Raw genomic sequence first — 17,434 nt, 5'->3', positions numbered from 1 at the left:
GCGGTCGCTGCGCCTAAAGTAGAAAAGGAAGCGGCGAAAGCCGATGTGAGACTTGAAGAAATCCCAGCGGAGAGAGCCAAGCCGGAGCCGGCCGATGCATCAAAGGTACGTGGTGCCGGAGCCTCTTGGGAAGAGGCTGGAGCAGCACCTCCTGCCCTCCCCGGACAACGAGGAGTTCGCTCCTCGCCCAGACATGAGGAACTGGGCGGGTCTGACTCTTGGGGAAACCCCCGCGGGGAAGGAGGAGAGGTGCGGGAAGGGTGGATTTTGGGGGTTGGAGTCGAGCGAAACACAACTGGCTGATCCAAGGGTTCAAAAAGCCAGACCACAGGCGAGGTCGTGGTGCTTCGGGGTGGCCGGGCTGTCCCCGAGCTGTCTCCACTGGTTCCTGGTACGAGGGCAGGAGCGGTTCCAGCGAAGCGGGCGATAGGGATCTGCTCCGCAGCCCCGCGTCTCGGCGCAAACGTTTTTGAGGGCGATAGCCTTTCCCTGGGAGAGCCGTTAACACGTCGCTGCAGGCTGGGCTTTGGGTTTGAGCGGCACTGTGGGTTCATTCTTTAAAGGACATTTATTCGAACTGAGCTTTCTGCCACTGCTGTCGATACGCGACTATTGTTCTCCTAAGTGAAAAATTATTGGTCGTATTCCAGTGGCCTTAATATTCTGCAAAACTTCCTGACCAAAAGCTCCCGGTGTCGCAGCAGAGGTGTGTGCCTTGAGATAAATTTTCACCTTACTCTGAATATTTCGCTGTTCTCAGCACTACCGGAGCCGTATTTTTGCTGTAACGTATCGCACAGTGGGTTTGTGTGACAGCCTCCAGGGGAGATCGTTATTAATTAAGGGTTGGGAGATGGAGGTGAAGGAAGGACGGTTGCTTCAAAGAATTTCCTGGCCTGGGTGACCAGTAGTTTTTAAATGAAAATGCTGAGAGAGTCTTCAGGCTGATATTTTAGAGTGTGCGCCCTGGCACACAGTTCCTGCACGGCTGCTCGCCCTCCCTAGCGTTAAATTCAAATTTTATTCATCCCATCTCACTTACTACAGGTTTGTTTTGTTTTTTTCTTTTCCTAAATGCTTAAACACTGGATTTTTTTTTTCCTTTAAACATAGATGTGGGAGGAAATTGTGGATTTGAACGTGCCAAATTTACTGGATTTTTTTTTTTCCGTTAAACGTAGAAGTGGGAGGAAATTGTGGATTTGAACGTGCCAAATTTACCCAGTTCCTTAAATGTAGCTGCATCGCTTCTTTTAACACCCACCGATGCTTCAGAGTATTTGGCAATCCAAATACTTCCCTTAAAGCATCAAGACAATCTTGGCTCTCTACGTATGGACAGTAAAAAAAACAAAACCCAACGTAATTTGTGATGTTGGGCTCGATTTTATAGATAGATCTCTTCTCAGGGACCGTAATAGCTGACGGATTCCCTTATTTCGAGAAGGTCTGTGTTCGATTTTGGAGCACGTGCCTTTGGGGAGGGATTTCACTGGGAGATCCCAGCTGCAAAGGAAATTTTTGAAAGCCTTGCTGGCAAAAAAAAAAAATTAAAAAAAGCTGATGCGAGTGGATCTTCAGAAGCACGAGAGAGAGCGAGAGCACTGGTTTCAAACGCAAATAATTCTCAAGCTGGAGGAATTATTGTCCGTGTGCTGGTGACTAACAGACTGTCCCGGAGCTGCCGTGTCATTAACTCTTTTCCGGAGGGGCTGCATGTTGGTTTGTTTTATTTATTTTATTGCATGTTCACCCGGCATTTCAAAACCAACTTGATGCAGCTGCGGTTTGAAACTAAACGGGTCTCTTGGATAAACACTAACAAGAAATGTTTTTACCAATTTATTTCTTGAATGTAGGTGAGGAAAGCGCACATTGAGGTCACAGTACCCACCACGAATGGTGACCAGCCCCAGGTTTGTGCTAATAATTCAGTTAGGTTGCTCACTTTTAATTTTTTTTTTTATTTTTTTGAAGCTTAGTGAGGATCAACGTAGTGAAATGAACCAACAACTCTTTTTTTTTCCATTTTTTTTTTGTTTTTTTATCACTGCCCCACAGCAGCAGCCTGCAGAAAAAGAGGAAGAGCTGATAAGAATGAGGAAGGTTAGCCTTTTTACGCTTTCACCCAACAAATTTACCATATCATTCATGCATCTGTAACCAGTTTAAAAAGACAGTGCTCCAACTTCTTCCTGTGCTTTGGGTTGGGTTTTTGGTGGTGGGTTATTTTTTATTATTTTTTTTTAAAAAAAAGCTGCAGCTATCAAATACTTGATCTCAAAATGAACATTTTTTTCATCCCGTAGACAGCCCGATTGCTAAAATCGTGCCTGTTGAGTGTTAGATAGCAAAAAAAAAAACCCAAAAAAGCTTGGTTGGATCTATGAAATGAATGAATTTGGGACCAAAGGAAACCATATCGGGGAGGGGGGAAAAAGAAAAGAAAGAAAAGAATGAAAAAAAAAAAGTAATATTTTTTTATACTGATGGAGTAACCGGGGAAAAACGCCCAAGGTGGGGAAGGTGAAGGCGTGGTGACCGTTGCACAAGCGCCACCAGGCAGCGCGACCCCGTCCCCCGGGGTGACGTTGCGACCCGGTGCAAAAAATCCGTCGCCTCTCTTGGCGGGGAAAGGCCAAAGCCCCGGGAGCTGTCTCTTTAAAGGGCTCATTGCATCCCCCCCATTCTCCATGAGCCAAAAAAAAAACCCCCCATTTCCCAGCGGGGTCCCCCCGTCGATTTCCCGGCGGCGTCCCCCCGTCGCTGCGCCAGCGCTGCCGCCTCCCCGTTGACTTTTTTAAGTTGCCGATTTGTCAATCCCGCCAGAACAACCTTTTAATTTTTTGTGCTTTTTTTTTTTGTTTTGTTTTTGTTTTGTTTGTTTTTTGTTTCCCCCCTTTTCTTTTTCGTTTTCACAGAAAAGATCAAAGAGGCTAGATGGTGAAAACATTTATATCAGGCATAGCAATTTAATGTTGGAGGTTTGTATGAACTCGAAGCTTTTTTCAGTTGCGTTTGCCTAGACCTTCTGCATCTGCGCTCAACTTCTTCTTCCTCTTCTGCTGCTGCCTTTCTTTTCGCATGCTCTTGCATGAAAGACCTTTTTTATTTTTTGATTTTCGTTTCAAAATACGCTTTTTTTGCATGGTGACAGTCAAGGCGCCGAGGCGCTCTTCCTTCTACCTCTTCTGACTTTCATTCTCTCATACTTTACCCCAAATATATGATTGGCAGAGCGGAGCGCTCGGCTCTGCTCTCAGACCCGCTGGGGGTGGCGTAAATTGGGGAGGGGGGTCTCACTGAGAAGTTTCTTATTTAAAATAAATGATTTTATTGAGGGGAAAGAGCTTTTTGGTGGTCTCAGGGCTCACGGGAGAGCCGTTCGACCCCGCGGCGTTCCCTTCCCTGGACACCTGCTTGCACCTCAGCACGGTCTCAGAGCAAACCACGCCAATCATATATTTTTAGGGTTGTTTTTTTTTTAATACACTGTGTTATGGAAGACGTTTTGTGGCTTCTGATACTCTTGTGTTACGTGTTTCTACTCAAAATTGCAGCACCAGCAGCTGGTAGGGTATCCCTGTTGGTATCTCTTTCAAGTGAAGCATACTAACTGCCTTCTCACTTTTCAAAGTTTCGCAGCTTCTGGGTGTTTTTAAAAATTTTTTAATTTTTTTTTTTTCATTTTTTGAACCGCTATGACTTAAGCTTCCCGGCCACGAGCGACGGGGTCTGGCGGCACGACGGGCAGGGTTCGGCCGCCACGGCACTGCGAAGACTGTGCCTGTCACTTGCTTTCACCCGACTCGAGCAGCTCCGTCTCCCCAACCCCAAACTGAGCTTTTTTTTCATTCCTTCTTAACCCCTTTTTCCCATCGGTGCAACACCAGCCCCTTCCCTCTCCGCTGCCCTTCCCACCAGTTCTGTTGCAGGTGCTCCAGCCCTCCCCTAGCAAAAGGGCAGCAGCTCATCCCCTTTATTCCTTAGTTATGGTGGGGTTTTTTAATTAATTTTTTAAAAAATCCACACGTTTGGCAGAGCCGATGTTTTTCCAGCAGACCTTGCCCTCCCGAAGCTGCCGCTTGACTTGACCAAAAGCCGCTTTCACGCTCCGCGCTCCGTAACCCGCCCTCCGCGTCCTTATGGGAAAAACCCCCCAAAAAAGGACGAAACGGGAGGAAAAGCGTTAACGCCTTTAGCGAGCTTGATCCTCCAGATGCTTCCAAGACCCGTTGTGGCTCCAGCCTAGCTCCTCGTGGCTTTAGCTCCTCCGCCAACCCTCCCAGGAGCAGCTCTTGCGCAGTGGTGGATAGCCAGGGTGGTCTTTCTCTCTTCTCTAACCCAGCTGTAGGGCTCCTGCGCCCGGGCATGGCTTTACCCTGGAGTCCTCAGCAGACTTATTTGTACTTGATTATTTGATTTTTTTTGTTTTCTAACTAGCAGCCACTTACCTTGTGCTTCCATCCGGGACGGACGCCAAAACCGATTGGTTTTTTTTTCCCCCTCCCCATCCTCCTCCTCCCAGAACGGTGCCAAAAAAAGAGCAAATGTTGTTAAAGAGGCATTTTGGGGCGACAGCTCCTGCGGAGGGAGGGCGCCGTGGCCGGGGCGAGCCGCAGGGATGCAGATATTAGCGGGGAGGGGAACCCTCCTTTAGGGCTGCGTTTGCTCTCCCGTCTTCTAAAACCGATGGGCTGAGTAACGACTGGAAACGCAAAACCAGCAAAATTTCCCAGCGGTGCTTTTCCTTAATTTCCCTCTTTCTCGCGGGTGAGGCTTGCTGCTTTTTGGCCCTGTCCAGAAAAGTCGGTGTTTTGCCTTAACGCCTCTTTTGTGCAAAAGCTTTTGTTTTCGGCGCGCTCTGGTTTGCTTGCAAGGAAAAGCTATTTTTAAACGAGTCGAAGAGAGCTGGCTTGCCTTGAAGTCTGCGCGTTTATGCTGTAAACCGGCATCGCAGAGCCGAAATCTGGCTTTTTCCAGATGAAGAGTTTTAAGCAGGAGTTTCTCGATTGATCCGACATGAAGTAAATTCTCAGTTTGATTTTTAAAGGGCTGTCATCTCGTCTTCGTCTCAGAAGTCTTAAAACCTCCTGTGGTAGCTCCTGGAGGGATGAGATGGGAGCAGGGGGAAGAGATGTAACGGGGACGTTCTGGGACCAAAGATAATTTCTGGTGGGATGAAAGAGAAATAGGTATGAAGAGAATAAATAAAATTGGGAAAACATTTTTTTCTTAAACGTTAATTGCATTCATAGCTGCGAGTATTCAGGCTAGCCGAGGGAAAAGAAAGCAAACCCACCCCATTTAAAGGCATTAAATCAGATCACCCAAATGAACGCATCTTAAAAAAACCAAAATACAGGACAAAACCCGTGAGCTCACCCCTCAGCTGTCATCTGTTCCGGTGTAGCTTGAGATGAACCGATGGCACGTCCCGCTCCTGGAGGAGACCCCGCTCCGTGCTGGTGGCGGCAGTTTGTCCCAATTAAGCCAAGAGGATAAAGAGGAGAGAGGACGCTCCCTTTGTGTGTTTGCGGTGTGAGCACAAGCGATGGAATCGGCCCCGACTCTGCTGAGCGCAGCTTTGCTATGCGGCGGCCGAGGCGCAGATCGCAGCCGGCATCTCCGTGTCTCTTCATTTATCCTGTCCTTTTGCTAATAGGATCTAGATAAGACCCAAGAAGAAATAAAGAAGCATCACGCCAACATCAGTGAGTTGAAGAAGAACTTTATGGAGTCTGTCCCGGAGCCTCGTCCGAGTGAATGGGACAAACGTTTGTCCACTCACTCCCCTTTCCGAACCCTCAACGTCAACGGGCAGATTCCCCTGGGAGCGGATGGAGTGAGTACCGGGGCGGCGTGCGGGCGATAGCGCACGGCTTTGGGCCAAGGGACGGCTTTGCCACCTAGAATTCAGCCTCGGCAGCCCGTCGCGTTCGGTTCTGTGGAGTTTCGCTGGTGAACGGTGACTTCTGCCGCGGGTAACGGCTCCCGAGAGAATCGGTGCTTTGGTCGCACTATTGTAGAAACGTGAATTTTTTTTTTTTATATTTATATTTTTTTTTATTCTCGGTAGAAAAGAATGCAGGAGCTCTTCAGCTGGTTTCGATGCTGCTTTTCCTAGCGCTGCTGTCACCCGTGACGCTAGGCTGTATTTCCCACGGCTGCGTTGGGGATTGCCTCGTTTCGGATGCCGGGGAACGCATTTCCCCCAAAATTTGGGGTGGGGAAAAAAAAAAAACACAACAAAAAACCCCCAAACACCTGAGTTAAATTATTACTTCAGAGATCATATAGCAGGCAACCCAGTGGAGAAGCATTAGGGCGGTATCGCTTTTCAAAAGTCGATTTATTCTCCAGTTAATCCAGTCTATCGTGGGTTTCGCCTTGCGTCAGGAGCTGCAGGTTCTGATCCGCTGGGGAGGCTTGAAGAAGACTCCTCAGGTGGCTGCAGCCACCTACGTGATGGAAACCTTTCTCCTTCAGGAGCAGTGCCTGTGTGTTAAGTAGCCACAGGCGTTCACAGGTTCTCTGCTCATTTCCTGAAAAAGGTAATTTTTTGAAGGAACTGAGTTGGAGCGGCAGAGATCTGCCTGCCAGCTGGATTCCTGGATAACAGACAGCTTCTCCCCTTACCGTGCTGTTGCACAGCTCACATACAGCTTGTGAATAAAACTGTAGTTAGAGCCCGAGGTAATCAACCTCTGAAATAGAAAATGTAATTTTTTTTTTCATTGCAACTGAAAAATTGCCTCCTGGCTGCCATCATAGTCTCTCCAGGTTTCAACCTAGCTTCTGCCCTTGCTGCCCAGCACACCGGGGTTGAAACTCGTGTTTCACCTTCAAACCATGGCGAGGGAGAGACTTTCTAAAGAGAAATAATCTCGCAGTGGAGAGAGGGCTGTCAGAACAGCTACAAGGGGTTTTAGCAGCCAGGTTTACTCCAGGTTCCTCCAGGCACAGAGAAAAGCCGTGAGAATTGCAGAGCATATTTTTTTTTTTTCCCTCCATCCCTCAAAATTATCTCGTGAGATCTGATCGTCACCCTTGGAATGACGCCGTTTGACGCACGGTTTCCTCTCGGGTCGCTGAGTCTCGGTGTAAATCCTGCAGGGTTTTGAGTAGCCGGTGCCACGTGGGCTTGGGGGGGATAGAGCGGGGGCTCTCAAGCTCCGCGTTCAGGAACGATATTTGTGCTTACTGTGAAGAATTCCTTGCATGGCAACCGCGTCGCAGGCTCTCGGGGGGCGCTGCTGCTCCCCCATACCTGGGTGCCGTGGGCTTTCCCCACCTAAGGCTGCGGTGGTCCCCAGCGGTGCCGGGGTGGGTGTCAGCCCTGGATTTGCCTTTCTGGAAATTCCCTTTTCATAGAATCATGAAGTTTCCTCTGGAAAGGCTCACAACCCTTTCAGTAAAGAAATTCTTCCTAATATCTAACCTGAACCTCCCCTGGCACAATTTAATCTGATCCTCTCCGAGGCGGACACGTCCTGCCAGGAGCTTCCAGAAACGCATCTTCACCGGGCGCCCGCCGAGGAGGGTGTTCTTCACCCGCACCATCGTGGTAGATGGCGATGCGAAGCAATCCTTTCGTGGTGATACCTTCCCCCCGCTGTCGTAGCCAAAGGGTATTTGTTCTGCCAGGGGCTGCTTTTCTGCTGTTCCTCGTATGTTTTATTGCAAAACCACTGAACCTTAACACGCTTTGTGTGTCCAGGTCAAGAAAGTCACTGTCCTATCTTCTGAGAGACAGGTTGGTGGGCTTGAGGTAAAGCTGCTGGTCTGATCCGCGCTTCTGAACCAGACTTTTGCTATTGCGATGGCACCAAGCGAATACTCAACAGCAGCTGCTGGATAACCCTTTTCTGTTTTTTTTTTCTTTTGGCTACATGAAAGTAGTTCCATAACTCACAGCGAGAGGACTTTTGCACTGCTGCAGCTTTTGCAGCTTTGGATTTTGCTTGTTTTGGTGCATGGCTGGTTCGAAAAAAAGCTGCATGAAAGATAGAACCGTGTATTCGGAGAGAAAAGCAATGATGAAAGTTTAACTGTTCCCTGTTCTTTTCATGTTGTCTTTCTTTCCGTTTCTCTTTTTTGTTCATTTTTTTTTTCGTTCCGTTTTGGTTTTAATGATGCTTGTTTTGGTGCATGGCTGGTTCGAAAAAAAGCTGCATGAAAGATAGAACCGTGTATTCGGAGGGAAAAGCAATGATGAAAGTTTAACTGTTCCCTGTTCTTTTCATGTTGTCTTTCTTTCCGTTTCTCTTTTTTGTTCGTTTATTTTTTTTCGTTCCGTTTTGTTTTTAATGATCATGTTACTCTTGCATTTTATATTTTCATTTGCTGCCCAGTCTCCCGGCTACTTTCTCCCCAATACTCATCACTTGGGGGTGTGCAAAGAACCAGTCCCGAAATACCGCACGGATCAGAGGAGGCTGGCTCAGCTGAGAGAGCTCAGAGCCAAGTTTTTCCTCTCCTAAATACGCTTGCGTTGGCCCACGTCTGGCAAGCTAAAGGGATGGAGAACTCCTAGTCAGCGGCGTTGCCCACACTCTTTTCTTTCTTCGGTGGAAGTGGTAGAGCCCTTGCATGGTCCCACGTGATGATCTGCTCGTTCTGGGTTGGGTTTTTTTAACATTCCTTAGACGCCAGAAACGAAAAGTGCTGGAACGTGGAGCAAAACTGAAGGAGTTTGCAATGCTCCCGCTGCCATCCTGCCCGCCCCACGCTTGGGGGTTTCTCACGTTGACCATTTTTCACTTGGTCCAGCAGAATTTTCGAAACGGTCGAAATTTTGATACTGCCGTCGGAACTTTGAGAAAAGCTTTTTGTATCCGCGGTCTGGCTCTTGGATATTTAACGACTGCTGTTTTTTAAGGGCGCTGTAGCATAGGGAGCTGTCAGAGGCCACGTTTTCTACTGCCCCGTTTCTATTCCAACTATTTCTCGACTGTTCCAGTTCCAAAAACGCTTCAGTAGGTTTTGGGCATTCGCTTTCCTGGGAGGGTGGTGACAAAAGACGTGTGATCCCGACGCAGGTGTTCCCGAGCTCTGCAGGGAGGACTCGTGGCTTCAAGGCTGGTGCCACCAGAGGCTCTGCTCTCCAGGGCAGATCCTTTTGCCGTCGAGAAGGCGGCTGTCCGAACGCTTTGCACACCTCCAAGTATCATTTTTTTGGGCACTTCCCATCTGTCATTTTTGTTCATCTCTCTCTGTCTTTCTTGATCTTCTACCACGAAAGCAGACACGGGAACGTCCTCTGTTAGTGCAGGATGAAGACAAACTAAAAAAGCAGGAGGCATCTACTGAGACAGCCTTTCCCCGGCAAGCACGTGAAGAAACTCTTCCAAAGGTTTCTATCGCAATTCCTGAAGAGCAAAAATCCCTCAAAAAGTGTCAGCTCTACTCTAGTGTTTTTCCTTCTCCACGTGTTCCCTTTATGATGTCCTTTCTCCTGGTCGTAGCGCTGACTGTTTGGTGGCTGCTCTTTCTCTGAGTTTCGTGTCGAAACCTCAAGACCAAAGCTCCTGAATTTCTTGGCCGTAGCCTCTGCTGCATCTTCCTTGTCCTGGTCTTTGATCTCCATAGTTCGTTCTCCCGGGGAGGGACACCCCGCGACCGTCGTGCTCATCCCGCTGTGTGTCGTTGCGTAGCTGCGAGCCGGGACCTGGCAGGAGTGGTCGTGGATCGCCAGGTCCGATTTGACGTTCCCTAGTGTACAAAAAAAAAAAAAGCCAATTCTCTCAACCGTGCTCCTGATGGCTGTAAGAGGGCAGACGGGGAGTGTGAGTACATGGGAGATATTTGCTGCTTCAGCCCCTGTAGAAGCCACGTAGGACTTGCTGAAGACTCGCTGGTTGTTGTAAATGTGAGATATGAACAAGCTGAAGACAATTTGATGCTGACCCAGTACAGTAATCTGCTGAATCTAATCCATAACCACTCCTTTTCTGGGAAACTTCAGATTGGCGTTGAAAAAATTGCTGCTGTTAGTGTTGACGCAGGGACAGGCGACGTGTCATTGTCCCCGTGGGGGAAGCCCTTTGCAAAGCCTCGCAGCTTCCCCCTCGCCTCCCCCCAGTCTCATTTCCAGGAAAAAACAAAACAAAATGCAAAACATCGCAAGGAAGTATTTATTGTAAACATAGATTATCATTCGTTGTTCTGAATCCGGTGGTCTCGGTGCACTCGAGTTGAGTTTCGTTTAATTTGTGTGGAACTCACTGACGCACGTTTGCTCAGGGGGGGGCCCCCGCCGTTGGGTACGGCTCCGCTCCTCAGCATGTTGGCTTCGCCACGCCAGGACACACGTGTGACGCTAAAGCCACCGATGGGTTGGACTCCTCTAACCACACCGTTGTTGCATGCCGCCTGTTGTTTGTCGCTGTCCGGTCGCCTTCCGAGCGGGACGAGGCTCCGGTTGCCCAGCTGGGCTGAGCAGAACTGGTTTGGGAGCTGGAGGGAAGGTGGGACTTTGTGATTAAGGGTTTTTTCTTTTCTGTATATAGCAATTATCAGGCTGAGCTGAGCCAACCGCTTCTCCTTTCAGCAGAACTCTTCGTGTTGCTTTCTCGGGAGGGCTGGTGCAGACACAGTTACTTTGGGGAGCAGCCACCGGTGCCATCAGTGTGGGCAGGAAGGGGTAGACCTTCATTACAGGGACTAAAATGTGTGAATATAATATAAATACGTGTATTTATGACCCTTCCTAGATCTGTATCTGTGTGAACAGTGTTCGTTAGGAAGCTAGCAGGTAAGCTTGCAGGGAAGAGCCGTAAGGCCAATCTGGCACGTGCTGGCTGATCTGAAAGGACCATGGTGCATCGCACACCACGGGCTCTTGCTCTCATTGTACGGGTTGAGGTTTTCTAAACGCCGGCTCAGAAACTTTGGTTGCTAGCAAAACCCTTTGGCTTTAATCCCGCAGGGATCTCCCCGATCGCTCTCGTTAACCCGCTCCGATGAGTTCACCGGTTCGTGCCTTTAGGATTTGGTTTGTGAGGATGCTGGGTTTTCGTTGGAAAGTATCCTTCCCCTTTCTAAGACCACTGCCTTTAATACACGAGTCTTCCTCTTCTCAGCGCAGGAGAGTCGTGGGGTTGGTGGAGAGGCCGGAGAGCTGCCCGTGCCGGGAGGTGCACGTGAACTCTGATGGGGTTTAGGGAGACTTTACCTCGGCAAGATTGTCCCTGGTGAGGAGAGGAGGGGAGGATGCTGAGGTGCCGCTTGCTCGGGAGGGAAGGAGCTGGGGAGATGCTTCTGGCTGGGATATTCCCTGCCTGAATCTCCTTCTCTAAACGGGGACAGACGTGCTGGAAGTCAGGGACTGGTTGCTCTCCCCAGCGCAGCGCGGGGAGCGGCAGGAGTCGTGCGGGTCTGTCTCCATCTGTTTTTCCGTCCATATTTCCTGAAGGAGGGTGGCTTGATCCCGTGGCTGTTTCCCTTCGAAAGGCGTCTGCCAGGAGCTGCTTCGAGCGCTCTCGAGGTTCCCACACGTGCTGTCTCTCTGAACCGATGACAAATACTCCGAAGCCATTCCGGTGGGTTTTGCAAAGCCCCGCTTTCCGTAGCTCTGCCTGCCATTTCCAAAGGAGCCAACCCCTAAAAATCTTTGCCCAGAGCAACATTTGAACGTAGCGCTCCGGGCACCTTATCCCAGAATGATGAGAGATGCACTCTGTTTGCCACTTAAACTCAATTCTTCAGCTTCTTAATTAAATCAGTCTCTCTTGCTTTTTTTGAATCTCGAGGTAAAGCTGGTTGTCATCAGCAAAAAAACCTTTGAAACTTTACATTCTGAGAATGCTCAGGACCATTTCTTTGGGATTTATCTAACAATTAACCACTGCAGAGTATTAAAAAAACCCAAACCACTGAACAAATGCTTTATATTTTTGTGGCAGTTTAGAGGCCAGTTATCCGTGCTCATCCGGGTGGACGTGATCTCTCCTGACACAGAAAGCCCGTAGCTTATCAGGAGCAGAACCTTTGCCGTCGCAGCGATGTGCCGCTGTGCTCCAGCCCCTTTCCCACTCGCTCCTCTGCTTTTTTCCCCCCCGTTTTGCTTGTAAGGCAATCCACGTGCCCCGTGGCAATCCATGTAAGGTCTTGTGCCTGCACATTAGAGATCTTGTTCCTGCACATTAGAAATCTTATTCCTGCACATTAGAGATCTCCTTCCTGCCCACGGCGTGTCTCGTTCCTGCACGCGATGCGTCTTGTCCCCGTTGGTGCTGTGCTCGTCGATCCCTGATTTCACCCTTGATGTCCGTGAGGGATGTGGCACTGAAAGAAAAGGGGTTTCATAGAATCCTAGAACAATTCAGGTTGGAAAAGACCCTTGGGATCATCGAGTCCAACCATTGACCCTACACTACAAGTTCACCCCTAAACCACATCACCCAACACCACATCTCAGCGACACTTGAACACATCCAGGGATGGCGACTCAACCCCCTCCCTGGGCAGTCTGTTCCAGTGTCTGACCGCTCTTTCCGTGAAGAATTTCTTCCTAATATCCAGCCTAAACCTGCCCTGTTGCAACTTGCAACCATTCCCCCTGGTTCTGTCCCTAATTCCCTGTGAGAAGAGACCAGCACCAACCTCTTTACAATGTTCTTTCAAGTAGTTGTAGAGCATGATGAGATCTCCCCTCAGCCTCCTCTTTGTCAAACTGAACAGACCCAGCTCCCTCAGTCGCTTCAGGGTGGCCGCATCGTACCCGTGCAAGGGGAGAGTTGGTTCTCACTAGCTCCGTTCAAGAGCAGAGGTCTCAGGGTTTTCATAAAGGAACCAAGGCGTGTGCTTTGCTCCCTTTTTTCCTCAGGAACACACTTGGAGGGTGGGGAGGCACTGGATCAGGTTGCCCGGAGAGGTGGTTGATGCTCCATCCGACGTTGAGGGTCAGGTTGGTCGGGGCTCTGAGCGACCCGAAGGTGTCTCTGGTAACTGCAGGGGGATTGCACCAAGGACCTTTATAGGTCTTTTCCTACCTGAAACAAATATCCTAAACTTGCTGCAAAACACCTGCAGCTTGCCAGCCGCCTACCCCAAGCAGCAGTGGGGTTAAAGTTCCTTCGTGGCCGGTGCAAAGGAGTGATGGAGCTGGAGGGAAGCTGGAGATGTCCGCAGCGCGTCACCTCATCCAGGTCGGCTTTGTTTGTCTTTTCCCAGCATGACCTGCTGCAGAAAATGACATTTCAGTGACACTGGCGTGCGGGTGACTTAGCTATGATAAGTCTGCCACCAGTTTTGGTGTTAAATTAGGCTTTCCTGGTGTCCTGTGATGTGGCCACTTCGGTGCTTGCGTGCGGGATCCCGTTAGCGGCTGTCGAGGCTTCAGCTTTTTCCATCACGAAGTCGGTGGTGGGCTCCATGCTCGCTTTCTGTATCTTCTTACCGTGCTGTCATCCCTTCTGAACTCCAGGTAGAACACAGGATTGTTTCTTGTGCTTTCATGCTGTAGGAAAAAGGCAGACACGAGTATTTTGAAGCAGCAAGTGCGGCAAAGCCGCTGGCTTGGCCTCGAGTTCAGGTCTGAGGCTGCGTTCGGTGTTGGGCGCTGTGTGCGATGGTGGTCGAGGTGTGCGTGTGAAACAGCATCCCTGCTTTCATCTCCATTTTTCATAGAATCATAGAATTCAGGTTGGAAAAGCCCCTTGGGATCATCAAGTCCAACCATTGACCCTACACTACAAGGTCACCCCTAAACCACATCACCCACCACCCCATCTAAACGACACTTGAACACATCCAGGGGTGGCGACTCAACCCCCTCCCTGGGCGGTCTGTTCCAGGGTCTGACCATTCTTTCCATGAAGATTCCATGAAGAATTTCTCGGAAAAAGCAAACAGAGAAATGAGGGGACTGTCTGCATCTCCTGAGCGTGGGTCAACAGAAGATGAACCGAGGACTGCGGGCAGGGCAGGGCAGGGACAGAGTTGAGCTGAGCCCAGCTCTCCTCCCTTGGCCTTTGTGCGGTAGCTGGTGACAGCCCTAAAATGCAGGTGTGCGACATTTTTCTCCTGGCCTGGCATAATGAGGAAGAGGTGCATGTCCTCAGCAGTGGCACCGAAGGAGTTGTCGGTGTTTGCAGCCCTGAGGTCGGGGCCGCGGAAAGGAGCTGGCGAAGCCTCTCGGCTCGTCGCGTGAGGGTCGGTGTTTTGTCACTCGGAGAGTTATTCCGCTGGTTTATTGAGTTTTCTTTTTTTTCTGGTTAGGAGTTGAGGGCGTCTTTTCCGACCTACGGACTGAGGTCGGATGCTTTCTGGACAAATGTAGGGTTCGGGGTTCCTTTTGAAGCTCCCTGGTCAGCCCTTAGCGTGGGTGACCCTGGAGAACCCGCCAGCAGTGGTTCCTCCTGGATCCCTGCTTGCATCTGTCTTTGGGAAGCTGGAGAGAAGGACTAGCCTTGGCTTGTGTTGGATCAGTTCGTGGGGACTAAAAACACTTTCTTTTTTTACCTGAAATGCTCTCTTTTGGAACACTTTTTCGGTTTTGTATTTTTTCTCGGATTTTTTTCCTGTGTAAATATGTACATTTATCATTAATAAATGTTATTGCAAATCACATTTCTTCTTTCCGCTGCTTATTAACACAAAAAAAACCTCACCAGCCCCTCTACACAACCTGCATTAACGACTTGTCTGGACTAACCCTGGTGTCGCTCTGCCAGCCCAGGAGCCCCGGTCGGCACCAGCTGCCTTCAGGTTCTGGCTCTGCTGGACTCACCGCTGTGGGTGTCGTGGGGACATGCTTGCTCTCGAACTGGCCAGAATAATTCGATGGAGGATTAAACCCAGCTTGCTTTAAGAAAGGCTTTGCTTGCCGAGAGGTCGAAAGGTCCATCTCTCTGCCAGCTGCTTGGTGCCACACAGACGCGTTCTCCCTCTTCGCTTCTGAGACCGAACTGTTGGATAAACCAGCTCGGAGGAGCCCCCGAGAGCCTCCGCCCCGCACGTTGTGTTAATCCGAGGACAAAACCTCTTCTTTCTCTTTTTTGCAAGCGAAGAAGCCGTGTTCTGTATTAACCACCATTGCTTGGCAATACCCTGCGGTTGGCTTTTAGCTGCCTGAGGTCGTGTCTGAAGGCTGGATCAAGAGTCGCTGTAACTCCCACTGCTCCTTCTGTGAGATTATTTGCTGCTGGACAAACCGCTGGGCTTGTTCTATGCGATCGCAGGGAAGCAAAAGTGACTGTGACGGAGCGGCTGCTGCTCTCCTGGGGGAGCCTGGTGCCAGAGCTGAGCCGGAACGTTGTTTCTGCAGGACAGGAGCCCAGAATTGGGGTTGATCGTCCACCCTGGTGGTATCCCCACGCTTTCACCCTCCTGCTGCTGCACTAAACCCCAGGCAGCGTTCGCGGTGTCGCCGGGAGCTTTTGCTCTGCAGAGGGAATTTGGAATAAGAAGCCCCTCATCTGAGGTGCCTGCCCGGCAAAAGAGATGGGAAACAGGGTCAGGGTGGATGGGAAAAGGAATCCAATTGCTTAACAACCCTATTTTAATAATTTAAGTGTTGATCTTGAGGTTGTTTCACGTTGCCAAGTGGTTGATGCGGCGGATCGGAGGTGGGTGCTGTGTTTCGTGTAACAGTTCCATGATGCTGTGACATCGACTTTAAAAGATTTAAGTTTGTAGCATGCTGTGTGGTTTTCAGCCCTTTTTTTGTAGCTTTGGTTCAAATTGTCTTTTATCTTTATGTCGTCTGACCAGGCTGGTCGGGATGTTGCGATGGGATCGATGGCAGTTAAAAAATCCCCCCAGCAATGCAAATCTGTGGGTAATGGCCATCGTTTCCAAATGCCGGGGTTCGTTGAATGGCTTCTAAACTTTTTAACTTCTATCTTTAAGGCAAAGCAGTTCTATAAGGCGTGGCAGGTACTGTAAAAATAAGGATCTCTTGTTTTTTTTTGCTTTATAATACTTTTCTTACCCGAGTGCTCTGCCGGCTGGTGAGATTGAGCGTCATTTGATCTGGGAGCTCTCCCTGGTGAGTGCGCTTTGCTGCAAAAGCAACATCACCTACTTGTGCATCCGTAGACGGTTACACCAAGCCCATCTGCTTACATGGGTGCTTCTTTGGGGATAAGCTAATAACACGCACCGGGGGCCACGGCTGCAGCGCCCTACTGGGCTGTACTGGGATTTATAACGTTTCATATGGGGCTGCACCACAATTCCATGGCTTTTTCAATTTTTACCAAATGCTTGTGGTAATTGGCAGGGTCACGTCATTTTAGCTCACCCCTTAAGTTTCCCACAGGGCAGGAATCTGGTTTGGGATGAGGATAATTAAATATTTCAGGGGGGGAGAAGCAGCAGCGTGCCTGCACGGGTTGCGAGCATCCCCTCCGGCAGCTGGTTCACACAGATCCATACCCTATCGCAGGTTCTGAAAAAACACGGGCAAATTTATACTAAATAAATAAATAAGTGAATAAATCCTTTGGGTCACTGGTATGAGCCGTGCAATCCAGCCTGTTATTAATTTATCCCCAGCCTGAATTACGTGTTTGTCACCTCTTGCACCGTGGCGCTTTAAGCGAAGCTCAGCGTTTGTCGCCATCGGGTGCACAGATCTGTGTTGGGCCGGGTCACGTCGTCGCCGTCCTGCCTGGTTGGGTTTGTTTCTCCCGGGGCACCGCATCCTGCCCTGCGTTTTCTTTTTTGGCTTGTGCGCATCCCGTCCGCTTCGCGCCCGAGTCAGCTGTCCCTGCTCTGGTTTTGGGTCTCTGGAAAGGAGAAGTCTTGCAACAACTCCGCAAATCCGAGCCCTAAAAATAGGAATGCTTTGGCGTTTGCGAAATGAAAATAAATCTTGATAAGATCAGAATTTGTAACAGATGTTCAAATTCCTAGGAAGGAGGGGATTGGTTTGGGTTTTGTTAAGTTCGGGGTTTTTTTAGAAGAAGATAATCTTTTCTAGCTTACGTGCAAACTGTGTTTTTAAATATAGGGACAAACAGTAGCATTTAGAAAAAAATCAGTGTGCGTGCATAGACGATTTTGTATAGAAACAAATACCTTTCGATTGGTTTATCTTCTTACGGGTGGAATAGGAAGGCAGGGAAAAGAAAGCTTCTGGCTGGTCGATCTTATCAGGATTTGATTCTTCACAGCCTGCATGTTTCTTGCCGCACGCGGCTCGGCTGCCCAGCGCTCTACGTACGCCACAGGCTTCCTTTGAGCTTTCCCCTCCCTTTATGCTTTTCCCCTACGAGAAACTTCCAAAAGGCAAATTGTGGGGATTTTTTCTATATACGAGAGGGAGACGAGAAGTGCTTTTGACTGGGTACATGTGGTTGTCTCTTAAACAGATCTGTGCTTGGGTAGCGACTTCGTCTGCTCCATTTTAGCTGGAGGGTTCGTTCTTCCTCTTGCTCCTAAAGCATTTTCCATTTAAACTCCAGAAGAGCTACTGCACCTTCTC

The 17,434-nt window shown here is 49.4% G+C and overlaps 1 protein-coding gene across 1 annotated transcript in view; it reads left to right on the top strand.

Moving 5' to 3' along the window:
- The window catches only part of LOC104278374 (protein 4.1-like), a gene marked incomplete at its 5' end in the record, with an annotated part of 29,079 nt that overhangs the window by 4,259 nt on the left and 7,386 nt on the right, over positions 1-17,434 (top strand). The window contains 3 exon segments of the mRNA XM_009875322.1: positions 1-105; positions 2,922-2,984; positions 5,666-5,845. The exon segment at positions 1-105 is cut by the window's left edge and continues 20 nt beyond it. Coding sequence (XP_009873624.1) covers positions 1-105; positions 2,922-2,984; positions 5,666-5,845 — 348 coding nt within the window.

Source organism: Apaloderma vittatum, unplaced genomic scaffold, assembly GCF_000703405.1.
Source record: "Apaloderma vittatum isolate BGI_N311 unplaced genomic scaffold, ASM70340v1 scaffold27628, whole genome shotgun sequence".
Lineage (NCBI taxonomy): Eukaryota > Metazoa > Chordata > Aves > Trogoniformes > Trogonidae > Apaloderma > Apaloderma vittatum.
The sequence above is the reverse complement of the archived record's forward strand: the minus strand, read 5'-3'. Positions and strand labels throughout refer to the sequence as shown.